The 17,500-nt window shown below is 30.1% G+C and overlaps 12 protein-coding genes and 1 non-coding gene across 13 annotated transcripts in view; 3 read left to right on the plus strand and 10 right to left on the minus strand. All coding sequences in view use genetic code 11, as the record gives it.

Moving 5' to 3' along the window:
- Positions 1 to 949, minus strand: part of ndhF — a 2,226-nt gene extending 1,277 nt beyond the window's left edge. The window contains exon 1 of the mRNA in view: positions 1 to 949. This exon is cut by the window's left edge and continues 1,277 nt beyond it. Coding sequence (YP_009574694.1; NADH dehydrogenase subunit 5) covers positions 1 to 949 — 949 coding nt within the window.
- A 965-nt stretch (positions 950 to 1,914) lies between these two features.
- Positions 1,915 to 2,061, plus strand: rpl32. Its single transcript has one exon. A coding sequence (YP_009574695.1; product ribosomal protein L32) covers positions 1,915 to 2,061, from the start codon at positions 1,915 to 1,917 to the stop codon at positions 2,059 to 2,061; it is 147 nt and encodes a 48-aa protein.
- A 783-nt stretch (positions 2,062 to 2,844) lies between these two features.
- trnL-TAG lies at positions 2,845 to 2,924 on the plus strand. Its single transcript has one exon. It is a non-coding gene; the product is annotated as a tRNA-Leu (tRNA).
- Positions 2,925 to 3,018: 94 nt separating this feature from the next.
- ccsA lies at positions 3,019 to 3,975 on the plus strand. The gene has a single exon. A coding sequence (YP_009574696.1; cytochrome c biogenesis protein) covers positions 3,019 to 3,975, from the start codon at positions 3,019 to 3,021 to the stop codon at positions 3,973 to 3,975; it is 957 nt and encodes a 318-aa protein.
- Positions 3,976 to 4,304: 329 nt separating this feature from the next.
- Positions 4,305 to 5,807, minus strand: ndhD. Its single transcript has one exon. Coding sequence (YP_009574697.1; NADH dehydrogenase subunit 4) is annotated over positions 4,305 to 5,807 (1,503 nt in total).
- A 142-nt stretch (positions 5,808 to 5,949) lies between these two features.
- On the minus strand, positions 5,950 to 6,195 carry psaC. Its single transcript has one exon. A coding sequence (YP_009574698.1; photosystem I subunit VII) covers positions 5,950 to 6,195, from the start codon at positions 6,193 to 6,195 to the stop codon at positions 5,950 to 5,952; it is 246 nt and encodes an 81-aa protein.
- Positions 6,196 to 6,449: 254 nt separating this feature from the next.
- ndhE lies at positions 6,450 to 6,755 on the minus strand. Its single transcript has one exon. A coding sequence (YP_009574699.1; NADH dehydrogenase subunit 4L) covers positions 6,450 to 6,755, from the start codon at positions 6,753 to 6,755 to the stop codon at positions 6,450 to 6,452; it is 306 nt and encodes a 101-aa protein.
- Positions 6,756 to 6,990: 235 nt separating this feature from the next.
- On the minus strand, positions 6,991 to 7,521 carry ndhG. The gene has a single exon. A coding sequence (YP_009574700.1; NADH dehydrogenase subunit 6) covers positions 6,991 to 7,521, from the start codon at positions 7,519 to 7,521 to the stop codon at positions 6,991 to 6,993; it is 531 nt and encodes a 176-aa protein.
- Positions 7,522 to 7,893: 372 nt separating this feature from the next.
- ndhI lies at positions 7,894 to 8,397 on the minus strand. Its single transcript has one exon. A coding sequence (YP_009574701.1; NADH dehydrogenase subunit I) covers positions 7,894 to 8,397, from the start codon at positions 8,395 to 8,397 to the stop codon at positions 7,894 to 7,896; it is 504 nt and encodes a 167-aa protein.
- Positions 8,398 to 8,479: 82 nt separating this feature from the next.
- On the minus strand, positions 8,480 to 10,763 carry ndhA. Its single transcript has 2 exons — positions 10,209 to 10,763; positions 8,480 to 9,016 (listed from the first exon to the last, which is right to left on the minus strand). A coding sequence (YP_009574702.1; NADH dehydrogenase subunit 1) covers positions 8,480 to 9,016; positions 10,209 to 10,763, from the start codon at positions 10,761 to 10,763 to the stop codon at positions 8,480 to 8,482; joined, it is 1,092 nt and encodes a 363-aa protein.
- A 1-nt stretch (position 10,764) lies between these two features.
- Positions 10,765 to 11,946, minus strand: ndhH. The gene has a single exon. A coding sequence (YP_009574703.1; NADH dehydrogenase subunit 7) covers positions 10,765 to 11,946, from the start codon at positions 11,944 to 11,946 to the stop codon at positions 10,765 to 10,767; it is 1,182 nt and encodes a 393-aa protein.
- Positions 11,947 to 12,049: 103 nt separating this feature from the next.
- rps15 lies at positions 12,050 to 12,322 on the minus strand. Its single transcript has one exon. A coding sequence (YP_009574704.1; ribosomal protein S15) covers positions 12,050 to 12,322, from the start codon at positions 12,320 to 12,322 to the stop codon at positions 12,050 to 12,052; it is 273 nt and encodes a 90-aa protein.
- A 439-nt stretch (positions 12,323 to 12,761) lies between these two features.
- The window catches only part of ycf1, a 5,658-nt gene continuing 919 nt past the window's right edge, over positions 12,762 to 17,500 (minus strand). Inside the window, exon 1 of the mRNA in view lies at positions 12,762 to 17,500. This exon is cut by the window's right edge and continues 919 nt beyond it. Coding sequence (YP_009574705.1; Ycf1) covers positions 12,762 to 17,500 — 4,739 coding nt within the window.

Raw genomic sequence — 17,500 nt, forward strand, 5'->3', positions numbered from 1 at the left:
TCTTAATATCTTTTTGAGCAAGAGCTAAAGTAGCTCCTAATAGTAATGTTATTATACCTATTAAAGCGATTATATTCATTATGTAAGGTATAACCATGAAAAGAGGAAGAAGCCGAGCGACAAGAAAAATTCCTGCTGCTACCATAGTAGCAGCATGTATAAGAGCTGAAATAGGAGTAGGTCCTTCCATAGCGTCAGGTAACCATATGTGAAGGGGGAATTGAGCGGATTTAGCAATTGCACCAGAAAATAATAAGAAGGCACACAAAGTAACAAATAAAAAATGAACTTCATTATTATAAATCAAACTATTGAATATTTCAAACAAATCCCGAAATTCGAAACTGCCCGTTATCCAATAAAGACCTAAGATTCCTAATAATAAACCAAAATCCCCTACACGATTAGTTACAAACGCTTTTTGACAAGCATTCGCGGCAATCGTTCGTGTGAACCAAAAACCTATTAATAGATAAGAACACACTCCAACTAATTCCCAAAAAATATAAATTTGTATCAAATTAGAACTAGTCACTAATCCCAACATTGAAGTATTGAAAAAACTCATATAAGCAAAAAATCTCAAATATCCTTGATCATGAGACATATAATTGTCACTATAAATAAGAACCATAATTCCAACAGTAGTAATTAAGATTAACATAATAGAAGTAAGTGGATCGATCAAGTAGCTGAACTCTAAAGAAAAGTCATTATTGATGGTCCAAGACCATACATATTGATAGATATAACTGTTATTTATTTGCTGAATAGACAGATTGGCTGAAAAAATCATAACTATACTTAACAATAAAACACTAGGAAAAGCCCACATGCGGCGAAGATCTTTTGTTGCCTTCGGAAAAAGGAGAAGTCCCACCCCTATTAACATAGGAATTATAACTGGAATGAAAGGTATGATCCATGAATATTGGTATGTATATTCCATAAAAACAAATAAAAATCTTTTATTCTTAGTTAACTGTTTCTGATTCATCAGCTCTTATTTTTTTTGAAAGGAGTCAGTTAATAAAAAAAATTAAGATAAGATATGTAAAACTAAAATAAATATCTTTTATTCTTAATTATTCTAAATCTTTTCCAAATACTTCAAACAAAAAAGATATTTCAAATCAAGAAGTTAGAATTGGTCAAATGAGATGACCAAGTTACCATTGAAAAATAAATACTTATCTTTTTTAAGTAAGATTTTATGAAACTACAAAAAAAAAAATAAAAATCTCAATTCTTATTACAATTTACATAATACAATATTTGAATCTCTAGAGAGAGTAAGGACAAATAATTACACCAAAAAGAATATGTTATTTTAATAGAATTCATAAAAGACAGACACAGTCCATAACTTAACCCCAGAAAAAAAAAGAGTTCTTTTTTTTTTTAGTTCGTTTATTCAGAATCATTAACCAATGAAGTTTTTTAATTGAGTGAAGGAATTACAAAAATAAAAGGACTTATTTTTTATTTTATATAAAAATATAAAAAATGATGTATACTTTAACAGATTAACTACTAGTCTCATTTTAATTTTACAATTTTCATTAGGTGCACTCTTTTTTTGAGCTTGACCAATTAAGCAATTAATATAAAAAAAAGATTATTAACGTTTTTTTATTAAATTCAAAAATAAAAGGTTGGTTTCTTATTTCTTAAACTTTTTGATGTATTTTATTACATGTATAAATATAGCATGACGAAAATAAACAACATAAAGACACAACCGCTTTGGTTTATATTTTTATATTTTTTATGAAAAGAGTCGAATTTAGACAATAAAGAGAGAATTATATATTATAGAGAATTATATATTATATAGTAAAAAACAATTGGTTTTGAACAATAGATGTCTTTCACATCCAACTATAGAACTGAATACCCTATCATAATTTTTTAATGGCAGTTCCAAAAAAACGTACTTCCATATCAAAAAAACGAATTCGTAATAATATTTGGAAAAGGAAGGGGTATTGGGTAGCATTAAAAGTTTTTTCATTAGCGAAATCTCTTTCTACAGGGAATTCAAAAAGTTTTTTTGGATAACAAGAAATAAATAATTAAACATTGGAATAATCTGGATCTATCTCTGACTCTAAAAAGAGTCTAGTTTTGAATTTCGTTTAGAATTTATAATAATTTATATAGAATAATCTTTTTATATATAAATTATTATATCTATTAAATTATTATATCTATATATAGAAATGATTTTCAAATAGGAAAGAACAAATATTTATTCGAAAAGAGCAAACATAAGATAATATAAGATCTTTAATCCAAATTAATGATCCGTTGAAACTAATTTTTTAAGTTTAAAACTTGTTTTGGAATCTTCGGAACACTCATTTTAAAAAATCATTATCAATATATATAATCCTTATCCTTATATATCCCTTATATCCCTCGTATAAAATATCCACCTAAATGCGACAAGAAGCTTTTATCAATGGATATTTTATACGAGAAATGTATAAATTTTGGTCATAAAAAAAATAATAAAAAGAAAAAAAGAACATTGAATTGCGGTAAAAACTATGTAGTTAGAAAAGTTCCATTTTAGGAGAGTATAAACTAAAAGAACTCCATTGTTAATGTTACGTTAAATAAAATAGACACTATAAATCTAAATATTAAATAAAATAATAAAAAATAAGGATTATTATTGTAACTAGGTTCAAATCACTATTTTTTAAACGAGTTTTGATTCATCAATTTCTTTATTCATGAATTTCAATGTTTCTTATAAAATAAAACTCAAAAATATTGAATGATTGAGTACTTTAACCTCGACAATTGAATAAAAATAGGTTATTATGATTTCGAAAAGCCGCTATGGTGAAATCGGTAGACACGCTGCTCTTAGGAAGCAGTGCTAGAGCATCTCGGTTCGAGTCCGAGTGGCGGCATGGCATCTTATAAAAGAGTAAGTCCTATAATGAATTCAATTCCCGATTTCCATTTCTATAATTGGGAGATTCTCCTCTTTTTTTATAATTTTTTATGATATTTTCCATTTTAGAGCATATATTAACTCATATATCCTTTTCGGTTGTTTCAATTATAATTTCAATTCGTTTGATAATCTTATTAGTTAATGAAAGCGCAGAACTATATGATTCATCAGAAAAAGGCATAAAAACCACTTTTGTCTGTATAACAGGATTATTAGTTACTCGTTGGATTTATTCAAGGCATTTACCTTTAAGTGATTTATACGAATCATTAATTTTTCTTTCATGGAGTTTGTCCATTATTCATATGGTTCCGTATTTAAAAAAAAAAAAAAACCCTTTAAGCGCAATAACCGCGCCAAGTGTTATTTTTACCCAAGGCTTTGCTACTTCTGGTTTTTTAACCGAAATGCATCAATCCGTACTATTAGTACCCGCTCTCCAATCTCATTGGTTAATGATGCATGTAAGTATGATGGTATTGGGCTATGCATCTCTTTTATGTGGATCATTATTATCAGTAGCTCTTATAGTCATTACATCTCGCAAAGTCATAAGTATTTTTGAGAAAAGCAATAATGAGTCGTTTTGTTTTGATGAGATCCAATACATGAACGAAAGAAACAATGTTTTATGGAACACTTCCTTAATTTCTTCTAGGAATTATTATAGGTCTCAATTGATTCAACAATTGGATCATTGGAGTTATCGTATTATTGGTATAGGTTTTATCTTTTTAACCATAGGTATTCTTTCGGGAGCAGTATGGGCAAATGAGGCATGGGGCTCATATTGGAATTGGGATCCGAAAGAAACTTGGGCATTTATTACTTGGACCGTATTCGCGATTTATTTACATATTCGAACAAATAAAGATTTTGAGGTTGTAAATTCTGCAATTGTAGCCTCTATGGGATTTCTTATAATTTGGATATGCTATTTTGGGGTCAATCTATTAGGAATAGGGCTACATAGTTATGGTTCATTTACCCTAACATCTAACTGAAGAAAGAACCTAATGAACACAAATAAACATGGGACAGCATATATATAAGAAAACGTCGTGTAAGCCATCGAGAACCTTTTGAATCACTAGTTTGATTCAAAAGGTTCTTACAAAGGCCAAACATATCTGGTTAAAAGTATAATTCATTTTTATTTTTAACTTAAGTTTAAGTTAAATAAGTTAAAAATAAACTTAAGAGAAGAAAAAATATTTGTTTTTTGTAATTGTACAACGAATTTTTTAAACATCTTATTCTTATTATAGTATAAGATTGATGTTTGATTTTTTATTTTATTAATTTTTTTAATAATTATCTATAATTACTATAATTATCTATAAAAATAATTAGATATAATATCTTCGACCTTGTCAACGGATAGTGAGAAAACGAAATCCGGATAAATACCAATACCTATTACAGGTAAAAGGATAGAGATCGAAACAAATAACTCTCTCGGTCCAGAATCAAAAAAATAAGAGTTTGGAGCATTAAAAAACTTGTATCCATAGAACATTTGGCGTAACATAGATAATGAATAAATAGGAGTTAATATCATTCCAATTGCCATTACAAATGTAATTAGTATTTTTGTTATTAAAAAAAGATTTTGGCTGGTAATTAGTCCAAAAAATACTATTAATTCTGCAACAAAGCCACTCATCCCCGGTAATGCAAGGGAAGCCATCGATAAGATACTGAAAGTCGTGAATATTTTTGGAACTGGGATCGCCATTCCGCCCATTTCGTCGAGAGAAACAAGACGTATTCTATCAAAACTCGTTCCCGCCAAGAAAAAGAGTGCAGCGCCAATAAAGCCATGAGATATTATTTGTAAAATGGCTCCATTGAGGCCCATATCACTTATAGAGCCAATTCCTATAATTATGAAACCCATATGAGATACGGAGGAATAGGCTATTCTTTTTTTTAAATTACGTTGACCGGGAGATGCTGAAGCTGCATAGATTATTTGAAGTGTGCCTACTATCATCAACCAGGGAGCAAATATAGAATGAGCGCGGGACAATAATTCCATATTGATCCGAACCAATCCATAGGCTCCCATTTTTAATAATATTCCGGCTAGAAGCATACAAGTACTATAATGTGCCTCTCCATGGGTGTCTGGTAACCATGTATGTAAAGGTATAATCGGTGATTTGACAGCAAAAGCAATAAGAAATCCAATATAGAATATTATTTCCAGTACTACTGGATAAGATTGATTAGCTGATATTTCAAAATTGAATGTTGGTTCATTGGAACCATATAAACCGATACCCAGAACTCCCATTAATAAAAAAACGGAACTTCCTGCAGTGTACAAAATAAACTTTGTAGCTGAATATAAACGTTTTTTTCCCCCCCACACGGATAGAAGTAGATAAACCGGAATTAATTCTAACTCCCACATGATGAAAAAAAGTAAAAGGTCTCGAGAAGAAAATGATCCTATTTGACCACTATACATTGCTAACATCAGGAAATGGAATAATCGGGAATCTCGAGTAACCGGCCGAGCCGCTGAAGTAGCTAAAGTGGTGATAAATCCTGTCAGCAAAATAGGTCCTATAGAAAGTCCATCTATTCCCAATCTCCAGTAAAAATCAAAAAGATTGATCCATTTATAATCCTCCGTCAGTTGCATTAATGGATCGTCCAATTGGAAATGATAATAGAATGCACAAGTTATTAGAAGGAGTTCTACGGTGCATATAAATATAGTGTACCACCTAATCATCTTATTTCCTCTATGAGGAAGAAAGAAAATTAAGGAACCCGCGAATATTGGCAAAACTACCACTATTGTTAACCAAGGAAAATAATTCGTAGTAAAAACAAGATACACTTGGACCAGAAAAGTCCGTGCTCGAAAAATCAAATATATAATTATATATTTGATTTTTCGAGCAGGGGGATTTTTGTCGGTAAAAAAAAAATCAAATATATTCAGGTGGGATTTTGGAAAGGGATCAATAAGCTAGGCCCATGCTTCGAGTTGTTTCATGCCATAAATAAACTCGAACACTCAAGTAATCCGTTGGACAGGCGGATTCACATCTCTTACAACCAACACAGTCTTCTGTTCTTGGAGCAGAAGCAATTTGCTTAGCTTTACATCCGTCCCAAGGTATCATCTCTAATACATCTGTGGGACAGGCTCGGACACATTGAGTACACCCTATACATGTATCATAAATCTTTACTGAATGTGACATTGGATATATAAATTTTTGAACATCATAAATTTTCGATCTAGTAAACTTGTAAATGAATTATACATATATTTAGACACCAGATGAATCAATGATTTACCAGAATTTTTCTAATCAATCTGCTTCCAGATCGACTCATACGAGAGGTCCAAGATACTTTGATTTCTTGCATTTTTTGTAAACACGATCAATACGTTATGTATCATCCATGTTAATTTAACTTGATAAATATTAGAATTTCTATGATTAATACACTACTACTTATTTAACAAATTCGATTGATTTATACGAGTTGATTTTTTGTTACGATAAATTGCGGAAACAATAGCTGGTCCAATAGCTGCTTCAGCGGCTGCAATAGCTATAACAAAAATTGAAAAAATATTTCCTTTTAATTGGCGACTATCAAAAAAATCAGAAAATGTTACGAAATTTATATTAACTGCATTCAGTATAAGTTCAAGACACATAAGGGCTCTAACCATATTTCGACTTGTGATCAATCCATAGATACCGATAGAAAATAAATAGGCACTCACAACAAGTACATGTTCGAGCATCATTGACCAACTCCTTATCAATTTTGATTCATTTCAAGATGAAAAACAATTTAATGAGTTTAAGTGACTAGAATAAAAAAAAGTACTGAATAAGGGAATCTATTGGCAATAGATCAAAAAAAAGAATCTCTATTTTAGACATAAACAATCTTCAAATAAGATTGAAGTGAGGGGAAATGGATGTGATAACACAGAACAAAGTTTCATTTTGATTTCGGTTACTAGTTCGAAAGATTTATTACTGGCGGGCCACAGCAATTGCGCCTATCAAAGCAGCTAAAAGAATTATCGAAATGAGTTCAAATGGAAGAAAAAAATCTGTTGATAAATGAATTCCAATTTGTTGACTGTTACTTATCAAATCTTGCTCTATAATTTGGTTTGATCTTGTAGTCCAAATAATCCCGTACCATGACGTATCCAGAATAGTAGTCATTAGTGAAACAAAAATACCTGTACAAACCAACAAAGTAACGCCATCCCCAACGGTCCAAAGATGAAAATCTTTGTAATATTCTGAATCGTTCATGAACATGACAGCAAATATAATTAAGATATTTATAGCTCCCACGTAAATAAGGAGCTGTGCGGCAGCTACAAAATGAGAGTTTGATAGAATATACAATAAGGATATACAAACAAGAACCAATCCCAACGAAAAAGCAGAATAAATTGGGTTGGTAAGTAATACTACCCCTATGCCTCCTAATATAAGACCGGATCCCAAAAAGACTAAAAGAAAATCATGTATTGGTCCGGGCAAATCCATTATATGTAAAGAGATAAATAAATTGAAATTTTTTCATGACCTTATTGAACCACCAGGAAAATCTTTTTCTGAAAAGTTCTTAATTGAATTAAATCCTAAGAAATGTGAATTGATGTAGGTACAGTTCTTGGACTAATATCATTCTTTATCTTAAAGTTAAAGAGTGGTTCAAAACTATATTTCGATTTCGAAAAAATTACAGATATATTCATAGATTTTCAATCCAAATTGAAGCACGAACCAACCAATCAATAGTTAGAATTTGTAGTTAGTGACTAAACGAAAAAAACGGAATTCCTTTCGATCAAAACTGAACCTTAAAAATTGGAAATTACTCTTTATCTTTAATCAAAGGATTTACTTTTTTTGATTTCATTTACTTATTTTTTTAGGTGAATTTAAAATTGTTCGAATTGTATAATCGTCAATTACTGATATTGGTAAACGACCCAAGGCAATTTGATTATAATTCAATTCATGACGATCATAAGTAGAAAGCTCATATTCTTCAGTCATTGATAAACAATTTGTTGGACAATACTCAACACAATTACCACAAAATATACAGATTCCGAAATCAATACTGTAATTAAGCAACCGTTTCTTTCGAATATTAGTTTCCAATTTCCAATCAATAACAGGTAGATCTATAGGGCATACACGAACACATACTTCACAAGCAATACATTTATCAAACTCAAAATGGATTCGACCGCGGAAACGTTCTGATGTGATTAATTTTTCATAAGGATATTGAATAGTTACAGGTAAACGATTTGCATGGGATAAGGTAATCATGAAACTTTGACCAATGTACCTTGCAGCTCGTACTGTTTGTTGACCATAATTCATGACCCCAGTTACCATAGGAAACATATCGTAAATCTCTATGAATATTTTTATGTTTGTTTCTTTCTCTTGTTTGAGACAAGGCGCAAATAGAGAATGTAGTATTCCTTTACAGTGAAAGAAGTTGGAAAGAAGTTGTTAATAATAGATTACCAAGAGAAATAGGTAAAAGAAATTTCCATCCCAAATTTAATAGTTGGTCTATTCTTAGCCTAGGTAAAGTCCATCTTGTTGTGATAGGAATGAACAAGAACAAATAAGTTTTGGCTAATGTAATAAAGATACCAATTGTCGTTCCAAAGACCCAGCGTGCTTTATTTATTTCAAAAAGCTCAGAAACGAATATGTACGGAATAGAGATATTCCAACCGCCCAAGTAAAGAACTGTTACAAATAATGAAGAAACTAATAGGTTTAGATAGGAAGCAACATAAAATAAACCAAATTTAATGCCCGAATATTCGGTTTGATAACCTGCTACTAATTCTTCTTCTGCTTCTGGTAAATCAAAAGGTAATCTCTCACATTCTGCTAGGGAAGAAATTAGAAAAACGATAAACCCTATAGGTTGACGCCACAAATTCCACCCCCAAAAACCATATTTTGATTGAGCCTCAACTATATCAACTGTACTTAAACTGTTAGATAATCATAGTCGGTGATAACATCACTGTTACCATCGCTATTACAGAACCGTACATGAGATTTTCACCTCATACGGCTCCCTTAGGGCATAAATAAATCTAAGGACCGAGTCGGTATTATTTATCTTGATATATTTTATTTATAGGATAGATAGGTTCCAAATTTAGCAAAGGCCCTGAATTAGACCGCTTAAATTCTGTCTGTTATATTGTTATATAAAATAATAAATAAAAAAAAAAAAAACTACGTCTGAATTGATCTTATCCTTTATTTAATGAATAATTTTTTAAAAATAATTAAAAATCTTATTTGTTGAGTAATAACTTTAAGTCTTCAATAAGATACTGCTTGTAGAAATATCAATAACCCGTCATTTTTAATTATGAAAAAAAAAATGAGACATTCTATTAGTTTAGTTGATGAATTATGACACTAATTCTATCTCTATGACTATCCAGATACGAAAGAAAAAAAAAGATCTCTTTTTTTTTTTTTAATTGTATTCTTTCTATTTTTTTTTCATTCCTATTCTTCTTTCTTTTCTGAAAAAAAAAGGGGGGGGATTCTAAGAAAAAGAAGGGGGAGCTTACAAAATAAAGGATTATTTCGTTTCCGATAGTCATTTATTTGAATCAGTGGATAGGAGTATACTCTGGATCGGAATCGTGGGGAGTACTGCTTAATCATTTCTACTAACTTAAAGCCCCAATTAGTATTCTTGTTATATAATGTGTAAATGTCCTTTGGGATAAATTACACAATTTCTATTACTAATCCTTTGCGTACTTTAGCGTTTCTAACCGTCCACTCATTTTTGCTAAAACCCGCGTTTTAGGGTAATACATACAAACGCTCGTGAAAACTGAATAGGTTGATTTTTTGAACCCGCTTCAAGCTAGGATGACATAACTAATCAACCAATCTTGGGGTAAACGGTCTCTTCTTCTGTTTATTTATGTTCAACTCTTTAATTCTTCTTATACATTGAAGGCGAGACTCAATAATTTTACTGCGAATATATATATTATATAGCTATAGCTGTTTTTTTTTTCACTCATATAACTATCTAATTTAATTCATTAACCCGAATAATAAATAAAAAAATGAAGATATGTATGCAATTTATTCCCCCTCTTTTTCTATAAAGACTAGAAAGAAAGGAATAGGGAAAAGTTTATGTTTCAACGAATCGCACGTAGAGATATTGATAATACACATAGAGTTAATGGTATTTCATAACTAATCGATTGAGCAGCAGCTCGTAGACCACCTAAAAAGGAATATTTATTATTTGAACCATATCCTGACATAAGAAGTCCAATGGGAGCAATACTTGAGACCGCAATCCATAAAAAAACTCCGATATTGAGATCGGTTAAAACAAGACGATAGTCAAAAGGAATTACTAAATAACTTAGCAGAATGGATATGACTGCTATGGATGGTCCGATACTAAATAAACTAGTATCTCCTCTAGATGGAAGAAGATTCTCTTTGAAAAGTAGTTTTGTCCCATCTGCTAGAGCTTGAAGAACTCCTAAAGGACCGGCGTATTCAGGTCCAATACGTTGTTGTAGCCCTGCGGATATTTCTCTTTCTAACCATACAATTACTAATACGCCTATTGTGATTCCCAATACAAGAGTCAAAATAGGGACAAGCGCCCATATAATTCCATAGACCCCTTTTAAAGATTCCACTCTGTAAAAAGAATTAATATCTTGTATTTCCGTTGTATCAATTACCATTTCAACGATCAACTTCTCCCATAATGATATCTATGCTACCTAGTATTGTCATAATATCAGCCAATTTCATTCTTTTAACTAACTGAGGAAGAATTTGCAAATTGATAAGACCCGGCGGGCGAATTTTCCATCTCCAAGGAAAACCACTCTGATCCCCTATCAGAAAAATTCCCAATTCACCCTTTGGGGCTTCGACTCTTACATAAAGTTCTTGTTTCGGCAATTCAAAAATAGGAGAAGGTTTTTTACTAATGAATCGATATTCAAAATCATGCCATTCTGGATACCTTTCTCTATCAAAGTATCGAAGTTCTAAATTCTCACAGGGTCCCCCCGGAATTCCTTCTAGAGCCTGTTGAATAATTTTTATGGATTCTGTCATTTCACCAATTCGGACTAAATAACGAGCTAATGAATCCCCTTCTTTTTGCCATTGGACTTCCCAATCCAATTCGTCGTAACACTCATAATGATCAACTTTACGAAGATCCCATTGTATTCCGGAAGCTCGCAACATTGGTCCTGATAAACCCCAATTTATTACTTCGTCTCTACCAATAATGCCTACACCTTCAACGCGTTCTAAAAAAATAGGATTTCGTGTAATAAGTTTTTGATATTCAGTAACTCCTGTTAAAAAATAATCGCAGAAATCCAAACATTTATCTATCCACCCATGAGGTAGATCAGCCGCTACTCCTCCGATACGAAAATAATTATGCATCATTCTCATACCAGTGGCAGCTTCGAATAGATCATATATAAATTCTCTTTCTCTGAAAATATAGAAGAAAGGAGTTTGTGCACCAATATCTGCCATAAACGGGCCGAGCCATAACAGATGAGAAGCTATACGACTCAATTCCAACATAATTACTCTGATATAACTGGCTCTTTTAGGTACTTGAATATTTCCTAACTGTTCTGGCCCATTTACAGTTATTGCTTCTGTGAACATAGTAGCTAAATAATCCCAACGAGTTACATAAGGAAGATATTGTATAATTGTTCGGTTTTCCGCAATTTTTTCCATCCCCCTGTGTAAATAACCCAATATTGGTTCACAGTCAATAACATTTTCACTGTCCAGAGTAACGATGAGTCGAAGAACACCATGCATTGACGGGTGGTGGGGACCCATATTGACTATCATGAGATCTTTTCTTGTAGCTGGTATATTCATAAGTTTTTCCTCGATTCATTCTTCCATGAATTGCGCAAAACGAAAAAAAGTTCATCAAAATTCAAGATCTAATAAATCAAATAATTCAAAATGACTTTTCAAATTAACGAATTTTGGATTCCCGAATACCCAATTGATTAATTAAGTATTTATAACGTACTCTATTTTTTTTTGACAAATAAGACAGCAACCGTTGACGTTTTCCCAGCATTTTACGTAGACCCCTTTGAGATAAATAGTCTTTTCTGTGCAATTCTAAATGTGAAGTAAGTCTTCTTATTTTATTGGTGAAACTCAATACTTGGAATTCAACGGATCCCCTGTTTTCTTCTTTTTCTTCTTGCGAAAAAATGGAAATGAATGCATTTTTTATCATAAAAATGAATCGTCCCTTTCTCTTTTTTTTAGATATTTTTATCGATATATTTCTTGATCAGTAATAATAATGCCACTCATTTGAATTTGATATACACAAGACTCTTAATTTCGTTAAGAATTTTTTGTTTTTGTCAAATAAAATCAAATAAAATTACTTACTTTAGTAATCAATATAATTTAAAAAATTAATTGGATTCGAATCGGATACCGTATACAAAAGTATGGTCTATTTCTGTATTCACAAAAAATAATAGATCTTCAAATAAATAAGAATATTTTGTTGATTCATTTCTAGATCGAATTAATATTAATAATATAAAATATAATACAATGACTCATTAAATTAGTAAGTATTGTGTATCAGAATGAAATGTAAGATAATGGGTATGTTTATTTCTTTGTCTTCATATACTCGAGAATATAGTAAAAATGTACCATTAATAAATTTGCAATCGCGGATACATATGAATCCTGGTCATACTAAAACGACTACCATTATTGGTATCAAACCAATAGCGATTCATACAAGCTAAATCTTCTAATCGATAATTGGACCAAAGAAAAAACTTTAATTTAATTAGTTTCTTTTTATCGTTATCAAGATTTTTTTTTTTATTCAACACGCAATTTTTTATCCTATTTCCATTGAAAAATACTGTATTTCTATAGATACTGTTTATATCCCTATAATTCAAAAAGATTTGAATTCTCAATTCTCTACGACGCTTCGGGGATAAAATATTTTCAAGAACAAGCAAATCATAATGATTTTTGTCTGTATTTCCAGTCATTTTTTGATGTATTCCAATGGATTCATAAAAATTCTTCTTATTCTTGTCAGCATAGCCATAACTTTTTTCTAGATATCTTTGATTAATTTGGTGCTTATTCTTATGAACCAATGAAATACCTATGGTTTGATATATATAAAATTGTCCATCATTTTTTACAAACAGACGAACTGGTTCGATAATAAATATTCCGCTTTTTAGAAATTCTGTAAGAGTTAAATCCTTCTGGATCATCAGAATATGCGGATTCATTTCTTTTCTTTGAATAGCGGATATAGCAATTTCGTTTGGACTGTTCAGTCTAAGGAGGAGGCAATATACTTTTATGTTATTGATTATTCTTTGATTTAAAGAATCATTCCAGCTCAATTGAAAACGCAAATACTTTTTTAAGAAAAACTCAAGCTCTGCTTCTATGTTAGTCTTGTATTGCTTTTTGTTTCTACGTTTTTTCATGTCTGATCCCGGAGAACTTTGTTCACCATCTTTTTTTTGGTTTGAGAGAGCGGATTTAATATATGGTTTTTCGACTAATTCTTTTTCTCCTTGATTTCTATTTTCTAACTTAAGAGTTTTTTTTTTCGAAAATAAAAAAAGAGATATTTTTTTCTTTTCAGTGATGCTTTTATGTTTATTAACATTTTGGTTTACATTAAAATTGAAAAGAAGTAATTTGATTGGTATGGCCCAGGGTTTAATCTTATATGTATTATAAAATATCCCAAATTCTGGGAATAACAAAAATGCAAGATTCGATATGGGGCGACTTAGTATTTCGTCATTCATTCTCATCCAATCAGCGAGAGACTTTTTTTGTTTTTGATTGAATGGGTGAATTTCTTGATGAATCGTGAGATAAAAAAGACCTTTTTTTTTTTTATCAAATTTATCGATTATTTGATAATTATTAACACTAATCTTAGTATTTTGATTCCTCTTAGTGATGGTATCAATATTAACGCAAGCCTTAATATCAATCTTCTTTGTAAGACAAAAATGGATAATTTTCCAATAAAAAGATTTTCGATCCGGACTTTTTTTTATATCTATACTATTATTTTCTACTCGATAATTATTGATAAGGATACCTTCTATCATATCAAATAGTTTACGTTTAGGTGTGTAAGTATAAGAAATCTTTTTGTTCTTATTTACTTGTAATGGCAATCCATAAATATATGAGTTTTTTTCATCTTCATAATTAATAGATTTATACGATAAAAGATCATATTGATATTGTTTTTTTAATTTTTTGTTCTTTTTTAGTAATGAATCTATTTCAAAATAATTTTGTTTTTCATATTGAATGAATCGGTTTTTTTCATATGAATCAAATTTGTTTAAATCTTTATTTTTAGTCATACGACATTGATATTGATTGACTCTATTTCGCCATTTTTGTGATATTAATCTAGACCATCTAATCTGAGATAAATCATATTGATAATGAACCTTTAGCCAGTTTTTCCATTCATTAATTAAAGAATTTCGAAGGTTTTTATGTTGTCTTAATTCGGAATCAAATATTCCTTGCGTTCCAACAAAATACTCTTTTATTTCATTCTTAAGAAAGAAAGATGTTCCGTAATAGTTAAAGACAGATCTTAACTTATATAAGTTACTGACTTGGATTTGTGAGAATTTGTAGAATACATATGCTTGTGACAAGTAAGATAAGTCCCAAAAAATATGTGAATCTTTATTAATAATACAAAGTGACTTTTTTATAGTCAAAATAAAGTTAATTATACTTTGATTTGTTTTATCAATTCTTTCTTGATTTGCTTCATTATTGTAAATGTATTTATTCAAATTTTTTTTTTTTAATTTAGGAAGAAGCTCCACAATGATTCTAAATATAATAATGATACATAGAAAGATATATATGTATAGTTTTTCAATCAAAAATTTAAAAAAAAAATGTAATTTACGCCGTAATCGAAGATTTTTTCTTTTTAATATCCGCCAAATGTTTTTTGGTGATTCTAATCTTTTATCTTCATAACTTATTTTGGTCGGGCTAATATTTATCTCTCGAGTTAGAAACCCTATTTGCTTATCTTTTTTCATTTTTTCTATTTCAGTTATGATTGTGTTTGTTCTATTAGTTAAATTTTGAATCTTTTTTTCTGTCAATGAGTAAGTTGCACAATCCAAAAATCGAATTTGAATAGACGATTCGGGAATAATTTGATTATGGATTATCGAATTTTTTTCTTTTTTAGGTTCACTCAATTTATATCTTTCTATTTTTTTCAATCCAAATGATAGAATTTGGTTTATTTTTGAGAGTTCTTTGATTCTTTTTTTTAGAAAGAGAATGCTTTTGATGACCCATTTTTTTGTTTCTTTTAATACATTTAGAAAAGATTTTGTTCTTTCTTTTAAAACTCTTAGAACTAGAAAACATTTTTTTTGCAATTTTAATTTTATTTTTTTTAATTTTTTTAAAATGGGTTCAAAAAATGAGATTTGTTGTCGGGGAGAACCAAAAGGTAATTCAGTTTCCATTCCCCAAACTGTTAAAAAACAAAAATCATTTTTTTGTTTTTTCCCTTTCTTTTGAATTGGATCTTTATTAGGGAATCGTAACTTAGATCTGCGCCAAGGTTTCAGACGAAAAGGAAATAGAATCTTTATCTGAATACCGTCTGTTAACCAGTTTTTCGGAAATTCTTTTTCTGATAATTGAACGCCATTATAGGTACATTTAATATGGATTTCTTTAGTCCAATCCTTTAAATCTTCGGACCATTCGGGAAATTGAAATAAGAGTATACGAACAAGATTTTTAGATATTATTAATGAAGGTAATATAATATATTTTCTAAGAATTGATTGGATTACTAATGCAAAACCTCTTATTACTTGAGCAAATATAATGCTATCCCAAAGTTCCCCTATCTCTATACGAGTTTTCTCCGCTTTTTTGTCTATTTCTCTTTTGGCCTTCTCTTCTTTCGCACTTTCTTTTGTCTTTTCCTTTGTATGATCCGAAATTTTGAATTTATTCTTTTTCCAAATCAAATTTATAAAAATTATTTTCATTAGATCGGGGATATCAAAAGAAAAGAGGGGAGGTTTGTCTACTCTATCCAAAAAAAGGGCGGAATACACATTTGCTTGAAACAGTTCCAAAATAATTATTTTACGCCTTTGAGCTCGTATAGAGCCTTTTATTATATCTCGACGAAAATCCGGTTGTTGTGAATAACGTATCAAATCCACCTCTTCAGCTTGATCAGAATTATCAGTCTCTTTTTCATTAGTATCGGTATTCTCCGGACTATTAGTAAAAATTACGACACGTTTGGCTTTTCGTGAACGAATTTGATAATCCTCTGCCCCACTTTCTTCAGTTGCTACTTCCTGTTGTTCCAATTCGTCGATTAATTTATATGACCATCGAGGAACTTTTTTATTTATTTCTTTTATTCCAATATATTCTTTGCTAATTGTTTTATCCTTAGTATCAGTTATAACTGCATTGATTAAAAATTTTAAAATTTGAATTGGATCTTCTGGATTAATTCTTACTTCTTTGTTTTCCGGAAATAAATAAAGTCCTTTCAAATTAAAATTTGATGTTGATTTTCCTCCAAACTTGCTAATTATGTTTAAGAAATAACTCATTTCTGTTGATAATGATTTTCGATCAAATAAATTGAATTTATGGTAAAATTCTGTGTAATTGGTAGTAAGAAGGATGCCATAAATCTTATTTATCCAAATTGTCTCTATGTAATGTTTTATAGCTAGAGAAGTTTTTATGATTGGGAGGAAAAATAGTTTTTTGATTTGTCCGCGAAAGGGTCCGTTAAATAAAGAATCACATATTTTAGGTAAATATTCTTGTTTAGTCTCATTATTACAATTACACAATCTAATTCTTTTTTCGATTATATCCAGAGGAAGGAATCTATTATCTAGAATTTCGACTCTATTTAAAAATTGGTTGCTTATGTTCTTCCTTTTTTGTTCATTGGTATAATTCCAGTGATTATACAGTTCATTATAGGAAATCTTTTCTATTGTAAAAAAAGACATCTTTCTTTGTATCATTTCAAAAAAAGTTGATAAACTTGGCGGATACGTAAAGGATATCCTTTCTTTTCCATCACTTTGACACGTATGAAAAAAATATTGTGACATTTCATTTTTTACAGCATTTTCAAATCGATCATTTTTTATATATCGGAATGGTCGCTTCCATTGTTTATAGTCGAAAAGAATATTAACAAGAGGTTTTTCAAACCAGAATATCTCTTTATCCTTTTTATCTTGAAATATTTCTAACTTCGAATTTTCTTGATTCCCATCTAGATAAGAAGTTTCATAAATTGGTCTATTTTTATAGCGTGTCTCTTTAAAGTGGAATTCATCCT

This window comes from Carya illinoinensis, chloroplast, assembly GCF_018687715.1.
Source record: "Carya illinoinensis chloroplast, complete genome".
Lineage (NCBI taxonomy): Eukaryota > Viridiplantae > Streptophyta > Magnoliopsida > Fagales > Juglandaceae > Carya > Carya illinoinensis.